We start from the raw sequence: 18904 nt of genomic DNA on the forward strand, positions 1-18904 counted from the left end.
CACTTCTTTCTGAAAGTTCAGTGCAGAACTGCAAAATAATCATGTAAGTTTCTCTCAAATTCTCAAAAGATGATTTGAAAGTCTTCAGTTAGATTAGAGGTACAGATAACAAGCAGTCCCCATTCAATGGATAGCTCTGTGCCTTTGGTCTTCAATACTGTGTATCTAATTCTCCTTCAACCTTCTTCCTGTCCGTGCCCAGTACAACAGGTTACTTACTTTAACCTAAGCCATCTTTGTACTAATGTTTATTATTTTTCAGATCTGCATTTTAGAAGTGCTAGAACCATTCCAAATATTTCTCATTCTAGCCAGAATTTCATACATCATCACAAATAACATTTTACTTTCCAGACAATGTTCTGTTTCAATAAAAAATTGTTAATTGCCTGAAATTTGGTCTGTATTTCTGAGTAACAAGTAATGCTACCTTAATATTTTGGCCTTGCTTTTAATAAGGTACTAGACGTTCACAGAGAGGTAAAAAAGGCAGGCAACTTTTATCAGCCCCAGCAAATCCAAGACATTAACTACTTCTCACAAAATAAATAGAAGGGAAATGGCACGATTTTGACATTCCAGAAATTTTGTTTGCTAGAGAATATCGAAATTTGAAGGAGGAAAAAAAAAAAAAAAAAAAAAGAAGAAAAGTCTCTAAAAGTTATTCTAAGCACGATTTTTTGTCCTACAGTAATATTTGGATTTGATAAATATCAGCTAAAGCCAAAACTAGTAGTGGACTGCTAAACAAGACATAAAAAGGCAGGCCTAATAATGGTGCTATTCAGAGGATAACCCTCCATCAACACAGACCTTGGTAGTGAAGGCAACAAGTAACTATCTTGTTAGATGAAGACAAGACCACTATTTGTACCTTCCTCTCTCCGCCCCAGCAGCTTTTTTTTTTTTTTTACCCCAAACCTAATTAAAAGTGAATAACAGAAAAAGGTAAAACTGGGGAGGAGGGTCAGTAAACCCAGACACTTTGGTAATATAATTTAAAGGACTTCCTTGCTCTCCATCCTTGCTGGATTTGCAGTGTTACTTTGCTTAACCATTAGCTTAATACTTGGTGTCCAAATCATAGGCAAAAATTAAAATGGCCAGATATTGAACTTGTCCTCTTCTACGGAACATTTCTATGGGTTGTTTTAATTTGTTTGGGTTTGTTGTTGTTTTATTTTTTAACTTAAAATCATGTGAAAGTGTCATACAGACTTTTCAGCTTGCTTCCCAGAAATATGGCACATTAGGTTGACTAGAAATCATAGTATCTACCTTTTCCCACTTGTGATACATATAACTTTATCCATTCCTAGAAGACTCCGACTGTCATTTTAGCAAGGAGCTGCAATGCACCAGTCTGAGCACAAAGGATTTAAGTTATGGATCTTGCAGAATTGGTTAATAACGGAATAAGTACGGCTATTTTTTAATCTATAATATTTACAGTATTGCACTTTACTGCACTTAATTGCATTTCACTAAAATTAATGCTGCATCAGTATTATGCTTTAAAACCATATGTCCATCTTTGTTGTATAATTCATTCTTTCTACATCCTGCGATACAGTGAGATTCTGATTCGAAGACCTAGGCATTTGGGGGGGCGGGGGGGGGAAGTGAAAAATTGACCAGTTTCTATGGCACAATACGTCTCTTTGAGCTCAGGTAATTCTGGCAAAACAGGTGCATTTCTCATTGTTCCCATCTTTCAAGTTATCACTAACAATTAGTAAATTCTAGTCTGTTTTTTCTTCCTTTCAAAGGACATAGCCATTTGAGACACACACTTTTTTGTTATTGCTGCTCCTTTTTTTTTTTTTTCTTTTAGGAAAGAAGGAAAATAAAAACCTGCCTTGCCTCAGATCTGAAATTCCACATTTAAATTCAAACCAGTTCTGCAGCAGCAGCAGCTCCTCAGTGATGGAAGAGATTCATGGCAGTGAAATAATACTGTTGGCAACAAAGAAATGTCATCTTTAATGGAGACCAGCCCCAAGGATTTATTATTTATTATTATTACTATTTGTTTTGTTTAGTTTTGTTCTAATATATTTCTGATCTTCAAAACGTGTTTAGTTTGACACATGCACAAGGTAGCAAAACTGACAGCAGCAGATGACGTTATGCCGGAGCGATCACTTTTGCCAGGGTCAAAAATCCGAAGTGTCCCCAATGTTCACAGATTAACATAATTTAGAGATCGTTTCCTTTCTTTTTTTTTTTTTTTTTTCTTTCTCTCTTTTTGTGTGTATTTTTTTTTTTTTTTAAGCTCTCTTTTCTCTCTCCTCCCACCTACTTTGTGCTCCGAGGAGTCTCTGGCTGGCGGGTGCGCGCTCGCTGCTCGCGTGTGTTGCGTCCCCACCGCGCGGCCGCCGAGTCCCTGGGGCCGGCCGGGCGAGCGGAGCGGCGCTCGCAGACCTCGGGGAAGGGGAAAGGAGTAAAAACAAAACAAAAAATATTTATATATAATAAAATAAAAAAAGAGATAAGGCGGCAGGGCGGCCGGAGCGCTCGCTGCTCGCCCTGCAGCCGGGGAGGAGGAGGATGAGGAGGAGCGGGGGAGCAGAGCGGCGGTCCGTGCGGGTCACACGCCCGCCCGCCGCGGGCACCCGGGGCGGGGTGTGATGGGGGGCTCGGGGGAAGCGTGTCAGAGCCCCAGGGCCTCGGCGTGCTTGCGGGCCTTCAGCCGCAGGTCGGCGATGCTGGAGTTCTTGCTGTTGCTCTTGGCGGCGGCGGCCACCACGGCGGCGGCGGAGGCGGACTCGGCCAGGGAGGCGATGGGCAGCCCGAAGGGCGGCGGCGGGAACATCAGGTAGGGAGCGTGGGCCGCCAGGTGCGGGTGCAGGTGCGGGTGCGCGTGGGCCACGCCCTCCAGCTGCAGCTGCGCCTGGACCTGGGCGGCGGGGGCAGAGACACGGAGTCAGCCCCGAGCCCGCACACGGCCCCCGAGCCCCGCACCCCAGCCCCGACCCTTCCCGGAGCCCTGCGCTTGGAGAGAACAACTTGTGAGCAGAGTTCCCTCTGCAGTTAGGGCGGCAAAACTCCGCTCCTTGCTCGCCCTAGGGCACAGAGACGCGCCTAACCCTCCTCCTGGTGGTTCCAAATAAATAAATAAATAAATAAAGACCCAATGCATAGGCGCCAACGAGCGCTAAATAGCTAATTTTTTCTCCTTTTTTTTTTTTTTTTTTTTTTTTTTTTTTTTTTTTTTGCCATGGATGTTTATTTATACCTTGCTAAAAACTCTTTGGCCACGGGTCCCTTCTATACGCGACTTAGTGTTTGCTTTGGAGCTTTCTAGACCTACACAAACACATTGGATTGACTGAGAGATTTCAGCTTCGGGTAGGTTCGGGGAGGATTGGGGGAGAGTTTATTTATGTATTTAATTATTTTGGTCCAAATATGTCTTTTAAAAAATCAATACAATTAATCTGTCAGCTCCACGTGTCTCCGAGACACAGAAGGTGGTGGAGGGTCCCTTTGGGCTGGAAAAAAAAAAAAATCAATTCCCCGATTAATTGACAAAAAAAAAAAAATAGGCGAGAGGGAGAGTTACAACCAGTTAGAAGCGGGAAGGGAATTTCATCCTGGTTTTCCCCAGGGTGGCTGCGCTTCGCTGGGGCATGGACCCACCTGGGCACTGCAGTGGCGTCGGTGCCTGAGCTGCGCCACTGCCCCTGTCCTGGCTGACCATCACGGGGACAGAACATTTGGAAGCAGCCTCCCTCCTCAAGGGCATCCTTCGGAAAACGTCTCAGCAGCCCGCCCGGGAATGAGGAGCGCAACTACAGGCAAGGGTCCGGACAGTTTTTGTCCTCGTGGTTTCGCCCATGGGGTATAAAATCCTCCCTCCGCAGCGCTCTCCGGAGCCCCTAGGCTGCTCGGACCGAGCCGGTCCGTCCCGCACAGGGCGGGCGGGTTATCCGGCACTCCCGGGCCCACCCGCCCGGGGAAGGCAGGGTGTCCTGCGGGCGGCCTGGGGCCGTGTGCCAGCCCAGCGCCCTTAGCCCCGCCGGCGCCTCCCGGGGCTGCGGGACCCCCCGCTCGGCCCCGAGGAGCGCTCAGCTCCCGAAAGCCGGGCGAGGGCTCCTTCAAGAAGTTTTACAGCCTGTTTTTAATACGTGCCAACTTCTATATAAATGGCACTTGTAAACGTGTCCGGCTTCCTCCGTGCGAACTAATGGGTGTCGGAGCTTACTGAGGGAATGTAAAATAAAACCGGAGCTAACTACCTGTTGGAAAGGCATCCTCAGGGCTCCCATATTCACGTAGGGGGCTACTCTGCAGGCGTCTAAATGGCTGGCGGTTCCCAGGATCACACCTGCGGAGAGACACAGGGCCGGGTGAGTGGCGAAAGCGTCCCGGGGCCACCACCCCCCGGCCGGTGGCCACCCCTAGCCCACCTTTGTGCATCTGGTTTTCCTGCTTTCGGCACTTTGCTCTTCTGTTCTGGAACCAGACCTGTGAAAAGAAAAAGCAAACAAAAACAAAACAACAACAACAAAAATTGAGGTGGCCTAGGCAGCTGTTAAGAGAGCGCTATCTCAAGAGCTAGGGATGAAGGGGTTAGGCGAGTGACTGCACAGCTTTGCTGAGGGGACCAGCTCGACCCTAGGAGGAATGAACCCGTTTCTGTGCTGCTGTAGGGCGGTTCGGGGGGGAGGTCCTGCTGCTTGTTGTGGTCCCTCAGTTGAACTTAGGAGATGGAAGGGCCCTCGCAGCACAGGGACCGGGAGCCTGACGCTTAGCACCGAGTCTCGGAGGGCCCCGTGTCCCCTGGGCAAGCAGCGGCGGGTTTTCTGCCGCCCGTCCGGAGAGACACTTTACAGTAAGACCACCCCAGGACGGGTGGGACCCTCGTATCCTTCCTAATCACCTCAAGCAGCCAGGGAAGAGCCAGAGTAGCCTAGGTCAGACTCCGGGATCTGGCCCCCAAGAGACTGGACCTCCTGCCCTCTTCCGACATGGGCTTGAAATCGATGATCTCCAACAAGATGCGAAACACTGAACTTTCGCAAAAGAGCCTCAATCATTCCCCATTCCCTAAATGTTAAAGAAAACAAAATTCCCTTCTGCAGACTTCTGGCCAGACAAGAGCAGCATCTTTTGCAGGCTGGTATGTAAAGAAGTGCTTATGCCCCTACCCGAGAAACGCCTGTAATTCAATCATGCTTCCCCAATTCCAGCCGTTCTCACTCAAACTCGCAGAACTTTGCAGTTGCTACTGTGATTCCCGTGCCTCTTTTCCAGGGGCATTTCAGACCTTCATTACTTTTCCCCTTCTGCCGTTCTCGATTAACAGTTCTCCCCAAAACATAACCAGAAACACGGGCCAAAATATTTTGCCGATCCTTATCTTTACACCAAAACCTACCGAATATGGACAAACATTGACTTTCACCGCTGATAAAATCTTATGGCTAAGTAAACACCTACAACCTTTGATGTTCTTGCACTTGCCAAGAGATCATACGGTTAATTAATACTAACTGCACTTCCTACATCAAATTTTCCCTTCAAGCTTTCTTCAATTGCCTTAATGATGGTCATTTACAACGGAGTAATTAGTGCAAAGAAAGGCTTCCGAAGGCATTAATTACCTCGGGTACCTCAGTGATTTTCTTAAGTAGGAATTGGCCTTCTCTGATTTAGCGCACCATTTTTCCTGCCTAGGCTGTCTGCAGGGGAAGCGCGCAGCGGGCGGCTGCGGAGCGCCGCGGGTGCGGACAGATTGACCGACCAACGGACAGACAGACAGCCAGACAGACAGACAGCCAGACCCACCACCACCCCTTGTTCCTGTCCCTGACGGCAGTCACCAGCGCAACCCTCCCCGTGCTAAGCGGGCATCGCTGCCGCCCCGCACAGCACAGCACAGCGCGGCACAAGCCTATTTTTCCCTACTAGCAATACGCAAATATTAACAACATGCACCGCTTCTCCTTTTAACTGGACCGTCAGGGATTTATATACACGTACATATGCATTTAAATATGAGCATGCAAAATATGATCGAGCTGTAGCGACAATAATACATTTTTTTTTACTGTAGTAAATCTTTGCAGGAAATCTCCTTGTGTGTGTTCCCCACGTCCCCCCCTCTATCCCCCCGCCTCGCCAAAGCAGTGTAAATTGTCAGAAGAAATTTAAGCAGCGTTTAAACAACTTCTCTTGCAAATCAGAACATCTTTCAAACAGAAATTATATTTAAATCTGGGAAACGAAGTGCCCTTTCCCTTTAGCTACGAAAAAATAAGGTTATGAGGAATAAAAGTGATGAATTAGCCACTGCATTAAGCGATAATAAATCAGGCTTGGTGTGATTCGCGATCAATTCCAATTAGTCATGAATATGCTAAGTAAAGCACAGTACACTGTTTTAGACAGTTATTTCTTCATTAAGGATCACTCAGTGATTTCTTTCACAAATGCTCTAATCTGATTTCCTTTTGATTTCCATTAGAGACAGTGAATAATGACATTTAATTTAGCCCTGCACCATAAACCCAAAGATATTTGTTGTAATTGAATTACTGCCTGCTCCTCACTATGGTCTCATAACTTTCAATTATAACCCTGACAGCTGGGTGATATGAGTTTCCAGTACAACACTAAAAATAAAAGGTTAATAAGGACTAGCTACCATAGGAGCTTCAATTTATTTACAGCAAATTTCCACGCTAAATTGAAACTATATCCTTTAACAGCAAGGGACAAGAGGTTCAGATAGGAATTAGAGAACAATTCCGAAACTATTAGGGAAAAAATAAAAGCACCAACCTTTCCCTTTTCTGCCTTTTTCTTTTTTTTTTTTTTTTCTGCTTCCACTCATTGATGGATATTATCTCTCTGCTTATTTCCTAATTAATTATAAAGTTTTCCTCTTTTTCCTCTTTATACTTATTTTAGGGATTTTTTTTTTCAATACACACAGACCTCTTTTTAAAATTATTAAAAACATTTATTCAATATTGGTCATAATCTCCTCCTGATTCTTTTTGGGTTTTTGATTTGGTGGGGTTTTTTATTATTATTTTTTATCTTGTATGTGTGTGCTTTTTTAAGATCTGTAAGCACTTGAAGCACCAATTTTCCTGTAACTATGAACATCCTGTTAAGGTGCTTCTCAGTAATAAAGTACTTGAAAGAAAGAGTGCAGAATTCAATTACAAGTAATTTATTTTTATAGAAACAGTACATCAAGGCCTTGGAAAGATATTACAGAGCCCAAGTAAGAAGATCTGGGAAGATGACATAAGAGTTGATGTCCCCTTCAGCAAAAGTTTAATCTTTTCATTAATTTATATGGTGTGGTTAGATCAATCTTCCAGGAGAAAGTAGGCCAGCAGCACTCTGAACCCCTGCAATATTCCCTGCAAGCTGCCATTCCTAAGGCATATACCCAGCACCATCCCTGGCCCTGCTTGGTTTGTGCTGAGAGTCACAGGAGCTGAAGGGAGAATAAAACCTTGAAAGAAGACAAAAAAAAAAAAAAAAAAAAAAAAAAGGCAGAAAAAAATAACAAAAGCAACTCAGGTACTCCATTTATTTCAGGATTTGCCTCCAGGAGACAATTGTTTAAAGCAAGGTAGTAGTGGCTGAGCAGTGGGCTGTCTGCTTGCTTTCCACTGCTAAGGAGGGGCTCAAACAGACCCCTCTCCCCACTCCATTTTGGGACTGTATTTCTCCACTTCCCACTGTGCCCTGGGAGTGAGGTCAAGGAGTGGAGGCTCCATCTATGCCCACAGAGCCATGCCCATGCCTATGTGCAACCACTCACACTCCTATAGGCAGAAATATATATACATGGGCATCTCTTATCTCCAGGGTGTGAAGGCATTTTGTTCAGTGGAGGGGTTGCCTTGGTGACTTTTTCTTCTTGACTTTTAGTTTGGTTTATGTCTGTTAGGCCAAACATAGAATTTTAATCCAAGAAGAGTTTTCCTTCAGATTTCTCCTGCTCTGGGCCTGCTCAGAGAGCTACAGGTTGATTTTATTTTTTTTCTAGGTAGATTTTTGTTAATTATTTCTATGTTGGGGTTTTTTGTTTGGTTGAGAAGGTTTGTTTCTTTTAATATGACATCTGTTTTGTGGAAGCATTCCCTAGTTGGCTTGGGGGAAGAGGGAGTATTTTCCTCTGCATCAAACTGAAAATCAAATTTAAAAATAATCGATGTGGAGCCACCCAAACAGACAGTTCTGGTGGCCCCAGGACTACAGCAACCCGGACCTATTTTCGAGATTTCGAAGCCTAATTGGCATTTAGCTGTCTCTGAAGCGGGATGGGAGGGACGGGGGGAACCTCCACCAGATGGGGTGGCATGCATTCATACGCTTGCTGTGCGAATCAGAGCCGGCACCTTTCCCCCGGCTCTGGCTAATCCTGTCCCTCAGCACCCAAACTGTCTAGCCTTATTCAGGCAATTCTTTTCTGGCCTTTTTCTTTTTTTTCCCCATAATGGCCCCATAGTGGGAAAAGCGGGAAGAAAGTAAGGATTAAGGGAGAGTAAATGGCACGTTTGCAAGGGGAAAAGGAATTAAAAAGAAAAAAGAAAAGAAAAAAGAAAAAAAAAACAGTTGTTCAGTTATTAGAGACCTGTCAACACTATCACCACCCAACCACCCTACCCCACACACATACAAGCAAAAAAAAAAAAAAAAAAAAAAAAAAAGGAAACGCTAGGCACACGGGCAGATATTCCCAGAGCAGATTAACTGTTTGGCAGGACAGGTACAGAAGACTTGCAAACAGCTTTCCCATCACACGTGTCACCTTTGCCTTCACCTCCCCGCTCTGCATGAAACGGGGCACTGTGCTAGGATCCACTGGCAGTTGGGAAGTGAGGTGAGCACGTTTCCAGGAACAGAGCCTTTCTCTTACCTGAACCCTAGCTTCAGATAGTCCCAGCCTCTGGCTTAGTTCCTCCCTCATGAAGGCATCCGGGTAGTGAGTCTCATCAAAAAGTCTTTCCAGCTCGTTCAGCTGCTCTAGTGTGAAATTTGTTCTGCTTCTCCTTTGTTTAAGCTTGGTCTGTCCGTCTTCATCTTCTGACTTCACATCTTCCCTCTTCTCTTTGCATTCGTAGATCCCTGCCGGGAGGGGGAAGAAGAAAACGACGTTGAGCCTCCTCTCGCACCTCTTCGAAATTCTCTCACACGGGGGTCTCCCTCCTCCCCTCTTCGTCCCCAAACTCAGCACAACTTGCGGGTGCAGCTGACGGGGGGCAGGGGGTCCCCGGAGGGGAGAGAGGGGCTGAGCTCCGCTGCAGGCTCCGCGCCGGGCAGGGGCAGCTCGCCCAGGGCCCGAGGGAGGAAGGGAACCGCGCTGCCCTGCCTGTCTGATGCACTGTCAGGAAAACTATATAAATATAATTTTATTTTCGTTCCAGGTTTAGGAGGAAACCGTGCCGCCCGTTGGTACGGGCAGTTCGGGGAAGGGGTTGGTAGGAAAACCGCCGCCCCCCCGATACCTCCAGGCAGTGGGAAGAGGTGGGGGAAGGGGGTTTCTCTGGCGACGTTTTCTCCCAAAGAGGGTTATGCAAGAAGCTCCCTACCGTTGACATGGTGAAGCCATGATGATAGTATTTGTCTCGTAAAAGAAACTTTTCCTGGGCATGAGATAGAGACCTCCCGTCTCCCTCCTCCTTAACAACCCTCTTTCCCCCGAAATACCTTGCAGGGGGTCGAAACCCCAGGGCAGGGGTCCCGCTCGGCCCTGTGCGGGACAGCGGGCTCCAGGGCCATGGGCCACTCCCAGCCCCTCTGAAACACCAGGAATCCCCCAACATCCAGGGTCTCCAACAGGGCCCGTGGAGAGCTTGCATGCTTGTCCCGGGCAGAGGGGAGGCTGTGGGGGCAGCGGGTAAAGCAGTTCCCCTTTTCTTTCTTGGTTAGGGAGATTCCTTTTGCTTTGGCATATTATTTCTTACGTTTATATTATTGTATTTTTCCCCTTTTCGTTAATGTCGGGAGGCCTAAGATAATGTCCTTCTTTTAAATCCGGCTAACGAAAAGCGGTAGAGATGCTGGAGCGAGGGACACGGCTTTAGTGTGAACCGGTTCCCCGGGATCCCCTGCCTGCCTGGGGTGCCCCGCCGGGTGCGCATCCAGCGCGGGCACCGGCGGAGTCCCGGGACGAGCCTGCTCTGGCTGCCTCCTTTGTCGTGCCTCACCTTCTGGGTGGTGTGGATTTGCGGGGAGTTGCATCTGCGACGATCCCGAGAAAAACCCCTTTTTCCTCACCAAGTACACAGGTATTATATACATACATACGTATGTATAGACAGACAGAGAAATGTGCGCATGAACATACATTAACCTATATACTATTTTAACCCATATACTTAGGGGCATCCCAAAATGCAAATTATAAACTCCAAATCGTAAGTTAATTTAACATAATAAAGCGTCCTGAACTGCATCTGGGCTTAAGTAAGGCCAGACCCAGGTCGAAGCATTCGTTTTCACTTCCAAAATGAAAATTATCCCTAGCCATAATCGTTCCCCCGGGCTCTGGGCTGATACTGGCTGCATAAAACTTTGGGAAGGGTCTGGGCTCCGGATGGGGTTACTCGCTGGTTGGTTTTAATGGCGTTTTGTTCTCATTTCTCTTGGAAAGGGAATCCCTAAGAAAAGACGAGGGTGCTAACCCAGCAAACGCCTGGGGAAAATCAGGCGCGTTCAAAAGCTGTCTCTTTTCCGAGTCTACAGCATGTCCGTGATAGGTATAAAATATTAACTAGCATATCGGTGGGACTGAAATCACACGCCGGAATCAGTTGAAATTAGACTGAAACCTGGCATGAATTTAAACTGTCACAAGCATCTCAGCTCCTTCCAACTCCTCCCTTCCATCCCCACCCCCAGCCCCTCTCCGTAGATCAGATTAGCTAAACATACAAGCCAGAATTTCGATTCACGGGGAAAAGGGAGAGTAGTAGAGGGTTTTTTCGTTCCTTCTCGTTCTATTTTTAATTTCCGAAGCATGCCCTGCTTTCATTTTTTAAAATCATCTCCTGCGCGAATTATTCCCTTGAATGGAACCTTCTTGTTTTTCAGTCTCTCTACCAGAGAAGGAAAATAAGCAGAGCTGAGTGGTATTGGCTTGTGCAGAAATATGGGTACCCGAATATGTGATTATACCCTGTTCTCCTGTTTGGGGAGCAGGTAGAAAAGAGAAGGATATTAAATAAAAGTTTGGGCTGTAAATTAAATCTCCCAGTGTTATATTAAACAAGATCAAACAGTAGGAAACAGCTGAAAGGCTGGTTGTTGTTCCCCAACCTATTAACCGGTTTTTATTACCCCAAGTTAGCCAGTAGCTCCCCAGGCAGGTCCACCTGTCTAACTTGCCTGGAGACACTTTCTCAACTTTCTAATCCCTCCGTCCTTTTAATTCTCTCCTTCCCCTGTGAGCCTGTGCGGGATTTTTAGTTGTCTTGCTTTAAAAAATATATTTTTTTACAATTGTTACTGTTGCTTAGAGAAGGGATGGCGTTTTGTCCCTCGGTCGGCGGGGTGCCGTGCTGCCCCGGCCCAAGTGACAGGACTGGCGGGGACCGAGGGACCAGCCTGCCGGGCCAGCCGGTGCCCCTCGCCGCAGAGATATCTCACCGGCTCCGGGCAGCTGCCCCACGGCCACGCTCCTCTCCTGCTTCCCGTCCCCGCCGGTCGGAGCCTCCTGGTAGGACAGGCTGACCGACCCAAGGCAAAATGTCCAGAGAGGGCCCTTTCCTCATCCCGCTTTCTCCTAGAACAAGCAGCAGCATCCTGACGGCCCGGAAGCAGGAAGAACAGGTCTCCTAAGGCATTAAAACTCCCCGGACAGGGTTTCCTCGTACAAAAACACACAGATAGACAAAAACGTCTGACGTGCTGCGCTGCCCCCTTCCCCCAGGCGAGAGAACGCCTAACGCACCGGATCGATTTCGGATGTGAACGGGGGCTAGCGGGGGGGCAGGACCGAAGTTGTGACTTATTTTTCACGGCTACGCTCACGTTATGCATGCAGGAGAACGTGTTCCTAAGCCTATGCTCCCGCCGCGGCGGGAGGGAGGCGACCGCAGGAGGGGAGCGGGATGCGGGATGCGAGATGCGGGATGCGGGAGGCGATCCCGCTCGCCCCGCCGGGGCCGGAGCCGGGGCCGAGCTGACCAGGTCCCCCCGCTGCGGAGAGCCAGGGGTGGCCGGGGAGGGGACGGGGGCTGCCGGCGAGAAGCGCGGGGCTGAGGGCTCCCAGCCCTGCTCTTACCTTCCGCTGTCCTGCCCGTGTTGAACTCCTTCAGTTTGTCCTTGTCGCTCTCTACGTGGTCTTTGAAAAGATGCACCGGGCAATGGTTGCTGCTCTCGGTCATGTCCTGCAGGTTAGAATCAGAGTTTCCAAGCTCCCTAGAGCGAGCCAACCCACTCTCCAAAACTTCCCTGTACGTGATCGTCTCCTTCTTGTTGCCGCTGCCACTGCCGCTGCTGCTCTCTTTGCTTTTCTGGTCAAAAGATTTGGATACAAAAGCCGTAAGTTCTTCCATGGCTGCCCGGTGATCTTATCCACAGAGATCCACTTGTTTTCAATCGGAGATGTGGCCGTCCTCCGCACGCTGTTTTTGCACGTAGAAGATGGGCTGTATAGGGTTAGATCACTCCTGCTGTTATTTATGCCTTTCAATTTGAGATCACACTATTTATACATGGCTACCTCAGCCCAACCCCCAGCTCTCCCTGTCTCCAGCAATTACTGACTGCTCCATAGTCGCAGGCGGACTCCGAGCAGCTATCTCCCCCACCTCAGTCCAGCAATTGGCTTTCTTTTCATTTCATCACTCTTTGGCATCTTTGCACCTTGATTTAGGGAGGCAAAGAGGCAACAGCGAAAAAAGGGGGGGGGGGGGGGGGAGGGGGAGAGGGGGAGAGGGGGAGGGGGGGAGGGAGAGAGAGAGAGGAATAAAAGGGAGGGAGGGGGGAAGAGGAAAACATGAAAATAGGTATCTACATTCTGTAAATGGGTTGCAGAAATGAGAGTCGAGGAAGACTTAATTGATTTTAAGGACATCCTGTGCGTGGCAACACTGTAAGAACGGACCCACAGCTAACCAAATAACTGAGCTCCTGCAATTAAATGTATCCCTGTCAAGAGGAAAGGAAAATGAGTGTTCAATAAAAAAGGTAATGAATAAAAAGCCGGAGATGTGCGTTTGTTGTAATCATTGGAAATTCTACCTGATTTGCTATTTAGCTAATTTCTCTTAATTAAACGTTCAAAATAACTGACGAAACAAAAATGCTGTTTTAAAAGTGTTGCCTGTTCTGGCTGGCGGTGGGTGGGTGGATGGGTGCACGGAGGGGGACGTGTGCTGCAGCTAAACAAGTTGCGAGGTGCCTCGGAGATCCGTGTCGGTGCGTTCGGAGGATCTGGAGCGGGTTGTTTGGCTGGGAGGTATCCGTAGGTAGGGAGCCTCTCCAGATGCGTGTGAACATTGCAGGATCTGACTCCTTTTTTACTGTTATTATATTGTCTGAAGGTACTGTAGGGGAAAATTAAAATCTAAAATATTTCTCTGGATATCGAGCTATCCTGCTGCATGCAGCAGAGGGGTAATTTGTTAACACGGGAGTGTGTATACGACAAAGAGATCATTAAGCCTTTTTTTTTTTTCTTTTTTTTTTTTTTTTTTTTTTTTCGCCCAACGAAACATATCCTGCTGGATTTAACATAGAACTGGCAATTATTTCCCCACCTTGTTCTTGGTAGGCTGCAGTTATTTTTGTTGTACTCCTGGAATAATTATTATTCTGTGCGCTTGAATAGCTGCCTGAAATTCGTCTCCAGATAACAGCGCCGGCATTTCCAGCGCCTCTCCGCACCGTTTGATCCCCACGCGGAGTCGGCTTCCCAGCTATTTATTCCTGTCTCTTCTCCTCGGGCTTTAACGCGAAGGGTTATTCGGTATTTGGAGGAATTTTGTCTTCTGGTCTTTTGGCTTTTTTACGTCCTTCTCGTTCCCTTGCCTCGAGTTTGAGAAAATCAGAGCCCATCATCACTCCACCCTCCGCTCTGAATCTCAACCAAAGCAGGCTCCTTGTTGGAGCAAGGGGCCATTGTTTCTTTTCCGGGGGAGTGTGGGACTGTTCTGAAAATTAGCAGAACATTAAAACACTAAAAATACGTTTAATTAATCCAAAGGTGCCCCCAGCACCAGAGTTAACACTTCCACAGGAGGAGAGGGAAAAATAATAATCGAGGAAGCAATTAATAAAGGGCTTTAAAAAAATCAATCTCCCCCTGTGCGAATTTAAAATGATTATCTAGGGGACAAGGATTGATCATTTGATCTCGGCATTGCGGATATCCCTGACATTTATTATATTGTCGTGTCTCGGTGGCATCCTTCCTCCAGAGTTCGTTTAACAAGTGAGGGAGCGGAGGAAGCCTTACAACTTAACAAACAGGTCTTGTCATCGCAAACGCCAATCAAATCCGAGGCTCTAATGTATATCACACGGCACCACATAAATAATAAAGGCAAACGATAGACGGGGAAGTAACGTACGGCTGAGGAAAGATCCCGGCACGACACGCTGCCTGTGCCTGTCTCATGCAGTCTGCGGGTGTAGGGGCTCGTAGAGGATGGCTGTACAGGCTGGTGCGTGGTGCGAGGGTGTCACGGACACGCGGGGACACCGGCACTCATTACCTCGTAGGAGAGGCTCCGTACCGGCACTGAGCCCCCGCCGCGGAAACTTTCCCCATCCCTCGGCTCGAATATCACCGATCCCCACCGTGCCCAGTCTCCCTCTGCCTCCCTCGCAGCAACCAAGGATAAATATTTACTGACTCCGCGTCCCCAGCGCCGGGGAGGCAGGGCGCGCGTCGGCTTCCCCGAGCTGCCGGAGCTTGCACCAAGTCTGCCGGATCCCCTCTTTGGTCCCTCTCGCCCCCGTCCCGCTCTTCTCCCCGCAGCTCCCCCCTGCGCCCAGCCCCACGCCTGCAGCCCCCGCCAGCCCGGAGCCCCCCGGGCGCCTCCTGCCCCCGAGGATAGGGGCAAATCCAAGCCTGCTCAGACGGAGGGGTGAAACAAGCTCTCTTCCCTGTGCCACATCCCTCTCTCCCTGCTTCCCAGCAGCTCCTGGTGGGAAGGTTGGTTGCCCCCGCTTCCCGCGACGCGCGGGGCGCTGCTCGGCGCGGGGCAGCCACCGGGCGCGCAAGTGGCGCGGCAGCCCGCGGGCCACCGCCACCGGGAGCCCTCGACGGCAGCAGGGACACCCCTGGGGGAGAGCCTTGCAGCCGGAGGCAGCTTGCCTCAGACTCGCTCCGAAAGAGAAAAGCGAAACAAAGCACCGGAAAGGGAAAGGGAGAAACCCGGGGAAATCATAAAAACAAACAAACAAAAAGTGACCAGTGCAAAGCCCAGCTCTCCCGGGGATCCGGCCCCCACTCCGCGCCGCGGACCCTGGCGGGGGCGGGCGGCGGAGGGCTCAGGAGCGCGGGCAGCCCCGCGGGCGCGCACGGCCCCAGCGCGCACCGCGGATCTGCGGGATGTCAGCCCGGCCCGGCCCGGCCCGGCCCGGCCCGGCGGAGCGGCGGGGAGCGCCCCCGGGCCCCCCTCTTTGCGCAGCCCGCGGGGCTTTGCGGGGACCTAGGGAAAGGCGGTGCAGGTGGGAACAAAACTGGGGGTCAGTTTTGACCCCACTACAAACTTTGACGGTCGGTTCAGAGGGGAATTACCTTAATTGCTGCTCCCGATAATGGGCTGGGGAGGAGTGATGCAGAGAGGGATAAAGGGAAGGAGAGAGAGAGAAGGAACGGCCGCCCAAATACCATTCCCTTGCAGGAACGGAGCTCTTGGGACACTGTCGCAAACCTAAAAAGTCCTCAGCGCTCCTCGGAACTTCCCTCTGCCCCTGTCTCAGCGCGGCTCCCTGGGTACCTCTGCCGTGCCACAAGCCACCCCGCTCTCCAGACCCCCCCTGCAGGACCGGCCATCAGCGGCGCATGGAGGGCTGTCCCCACTGCCCGGCCTGCCGGATCACCTGAGTGCACCATGCCCCCAAATCCTCCTCAATCCCTGCCTACTGTCCTGGGGCAGCGGATAGCAGCCCTCTGCCCGTCTGGGGTGCTAACTGGGCGAAAGGGGTGGCTCGTTTATTCTACCCCTGTTCCTTTCCCCACCGCCGCCCCCACGGGGCTGATTCCTCCCCACAGACCCGAGCCCGCCCCTCGGCCGCCCCCTCCCCAGGGCGAGGGGGGCATCTGCGAGCAGGGCACTCCGGACATGGGGCTGCAGGGGCAGTTTATTTAGCGTGGTATCAATCCATGTGCTATTTTCTAATTCCTCTTTCAAGGAAAGCTCTTGACCGTTGTGGGTTTTCTCCGAGTTAAACGAGAGGAATAATCATGAATGAATTTAAACGTTGCATTAGCTTTAAGCATATCCGAGGCACAGTATTGAATTTCATATTTGTAGGAGGAATTTACATTTGTACATTTGCTCATGGTGTGACGTAGGGCTAAACTGATTTCCTCCTACCCTCCCCCCTTCAGCTTATTTTGGTCGAAATGAGGCAAATAAGCAAACAGAAAAATCGTCGGTTTAATCCACGTTTTAATAAGCGCTGACCCGAAGAGCAAGATTTTGTTGAGTAGATAACTGAGTCCTCTCTCTCCCCATCTCCCTCCCTCCTTCCCTCTCTCTCTCGTGATTAATTCAGGGACTGTAATCATGGACATTGTACATCAAACCTTTCTGCTCACGCTACAGACTCCTGCAGATCTTTATTGGTTTACATGAAAGCGAGTAAACATATTTCAGAGGATGCCCTTTCAATCTGGCTCCATTTCCACAGCACATAATTCCAAGGACAATTTGTTTTAATAATAAGAATGGATGCAGTGTTAATGGTTTTCAATTTGTGTTTAAAAAAAAATTAAATATTTATAAGTATCGATCGAGGGTTTCAGGATTTTACAGACGTCTTAACACATTTCATAGATGGGATTTTTTTTTAATTTAGAAACCTGCGTCGTATTCTCTTTTATGCTGTTTATTGATTTAAGCAGCATCCGTGTCTCAAGCGAGAGACTAATAGATTTTCATTAAAATAGGCTCTCTTAATCCTGATTGTGAATGGATATGATTGATCCATCCAGCACACTACACATCTATAATATTAATAAAGGACATTATCATGGCAGGATTTGCTTTTCCGTCATCAGGGTGTTTGTTTTTTCCCCTTCTTTGCAACCTTAAAGATTTATTTGGGAGCTGTAAAATAGCCCACAGGAGGGAGACGCTTTGGGAAGAATACATTTTTATATTAGATTTTTTTTTTGGTGGTTTTAGTGGAAAGAATTTTTTTAAATTCACAAACTGCTGTGGCAACATATGGTGAAAATTAAACTGTTTGCCCCCCTAATCTAATCTTAAAACGTTTATGTAGAGTTTTATTTTTAGAAAAACATTTTTAAAGGAGAGGAAAACAATCTTATATGAAAAGTAAAATAAAGAACATTTGAAAGGCTATAGTTTAAACTAACAATAGCCTACTTCACGGCTGATGCTGCTGAACTGGTATCGTACCTGATGAGTATGTTACGAAGTGGTCGGGACAGAAGCGGCTACAGTAATTAATGGAGTGTGACAGAAATGCTAAGGGCTTAATTGTCTTTATTCCGACTTGTAGCAACGTAACCAAAGGGATACATTAATTCAGTACAAAAACACATAAATGCTCTCCTTTCTCCTACACCAATGCACTCACATGCACTCACACTAGCGCACATCATCTCTTCCATATCACATTATTTTTTTTAATAGATATAAAGCTGTATCTTTCCAGCAACATTAATTACTCATATATTCATTACAGGGAGTCTAGACGTGTTCAAATCCTCATCTACTTTTACTTCTGCAAAATTAAACATTCACGAGGTGAATTACAATAAGCAATTGCCTTTGTGTGTAATTAATTACGATGCAGTGGGCCAGCATAATGGGCGAGTAGTCCCCTTGCCTTCAGTTGCCCTGGATAACTCGAGCAGAATAGGAAGAGCCTGTGAGGAAAAAAAAAAAAAAAAAAAAAAAAAGAAAAAAAAAAAAAGGAAAAAAAAGTTGAGAGCTGTAAAGTTTGTACTGAATTTAGCAATACGAAATGCACACAGAGAGAAAATTGTTCGCCTTCTCTCGTAATGTGCGAGGGACGCTGCAATTTTGAGCTCTGTAATAATGATTAATAAGTCAAAAGGGCATATTTTTCTTTTATGGTATGCAGCGCTCAAGGGAATATTCCGTGTATGTCTTTAAAACTAAGTAGGAATATTTACACACATGCACAGAGTTAGCAACAGCACCAAAGAAAGAAAAAAACCCACGAATATTTCAGTGAACTATTACATTTTTTCAATTATTTCCCAATGAGTATTTCAATGAACTGTTACATTTTCCCAATTCACAAGGAAGATTTATGGGATTATTAAGATTTCTAGTGGAAATATTATACAGTGGAAGTTTATCGTCTCTCAGGGATTGTACACCATTTGATATCAATTTCCAGATGTTATGATTTTTTTCAGAAAATAATTGAGTATATTAACTTCTTCCCTACAGAAGACTATTTAGGACTTTATTTATTTATTTATTTACTTGTTCTATAAAGGGCACAACTATTTTCCTCGCATCCCTCCCTCGCAGAACTAAATTGTTGAAACGTCGGAGTGAACTTCAATCAGATAACGGTTTAATACTCGAGGGAAGGAATAATTTATTTGCCGCTTTATTGCAAGCAGAAGCCCGTGAGTTTGGCAATGTTTTTAAATAAAAACAAGGTACATCCGAGCGCGCCCGGCTGCCGTGGGCAGGGCGGGAGGCCCTGCGCTCCCTCTCGGTGGGCGCCGGAGCTCCCCGGG

At 47.8% G+C, this 18904-nt stretch overlaps 1 protein-coding gene across 3 annotated transcripts; it reads right to left on the reverse strand.

Annotated features, from left to right (window-relative positions):
- Window positions 1-713: 713 nt before the first annotated feature.
- On the reverse strand, window positions 714-14473 carry SHOX (SHOX homeobox). 3 transcript variants are annotated; one of them, XM_079308311.1, is made up of 6 exons: window positions 13867-14473; window positions 12260-12626; window positions 8891-9099; window positions 4413-4470; window positions 4242-4330; window positions 714-2899 (listed from the first exon to the last, which is right to left on the reverse strand). In XM_079308311.1, the coding sequence occupies exons 2-6, from the start codon at window positions 12531-12533 to the stop codon at window positions 2654-2656; spliced, it is 876 nt and encodes a 291-aa protein (XP_079164437.1). In that variant the 5' UTR covers window positions 12534-12626; window positions 13867-14473; the 3' UTR covers window positions 714-2653. The 3 variants fall into 3 exon arrangements, with proteins under 3 accessions (XP_079164437.1, XP_079164436.1, XP_079164438.1); XM_079308310.1 differs by lacking the exon at window positions 13867-14473 and having other exon boundaries at window positions 12260-12761; XM_079308312.1 differs by lacking the exons at window positions 714-2899; window positions 13867-14473 and adding an exon at window positions 3315-3494 and having other exon boundaries at window positions 12260-12758.
- Window positions 14474-18904: the final 4431 nt, after the last annotated feature.

This window comes from Erithacus rubecula, assembly GCF_903797595.1.
Source record: "Erithacus rubecula genome assembly, chromosome: 1".
Taxonomy (NCBI): domain Eukaryota; kingdom Metazoa; phylum Chordata; class Aves; order Passeriformes; family Muscicapidae; genus Erithacus; species Erithacus rubecula.

What these genes read in the sequence shown, in the direction of transcription:
- SHOX (XM_079308311.1), bottom strand. Translation starts at nt 12,533, where the DNA reads ATGGAAGAACTTACGGCTTTTGTATCCAAATCTTTTGACCAGAAAAGC. An exon ending in CACGGGCAGGACAGCGGAAG is followed by an intron (nt 9,100 to 12,259) that starts GTAAGAGCAGGG and finishes CCCTCCCGGCAG; the next exon opens with GGATCTACGAATGCAAAGAG. An exon ending in GGAAAACCAGATGCACAAAG is followed by an intron (nt 4,331 to 4,412) that starts GTGGGCTAGGGG and finishes GTCTCTCCGCAG; the next exon opens with GTGTGATCCTGGGAACCGCC.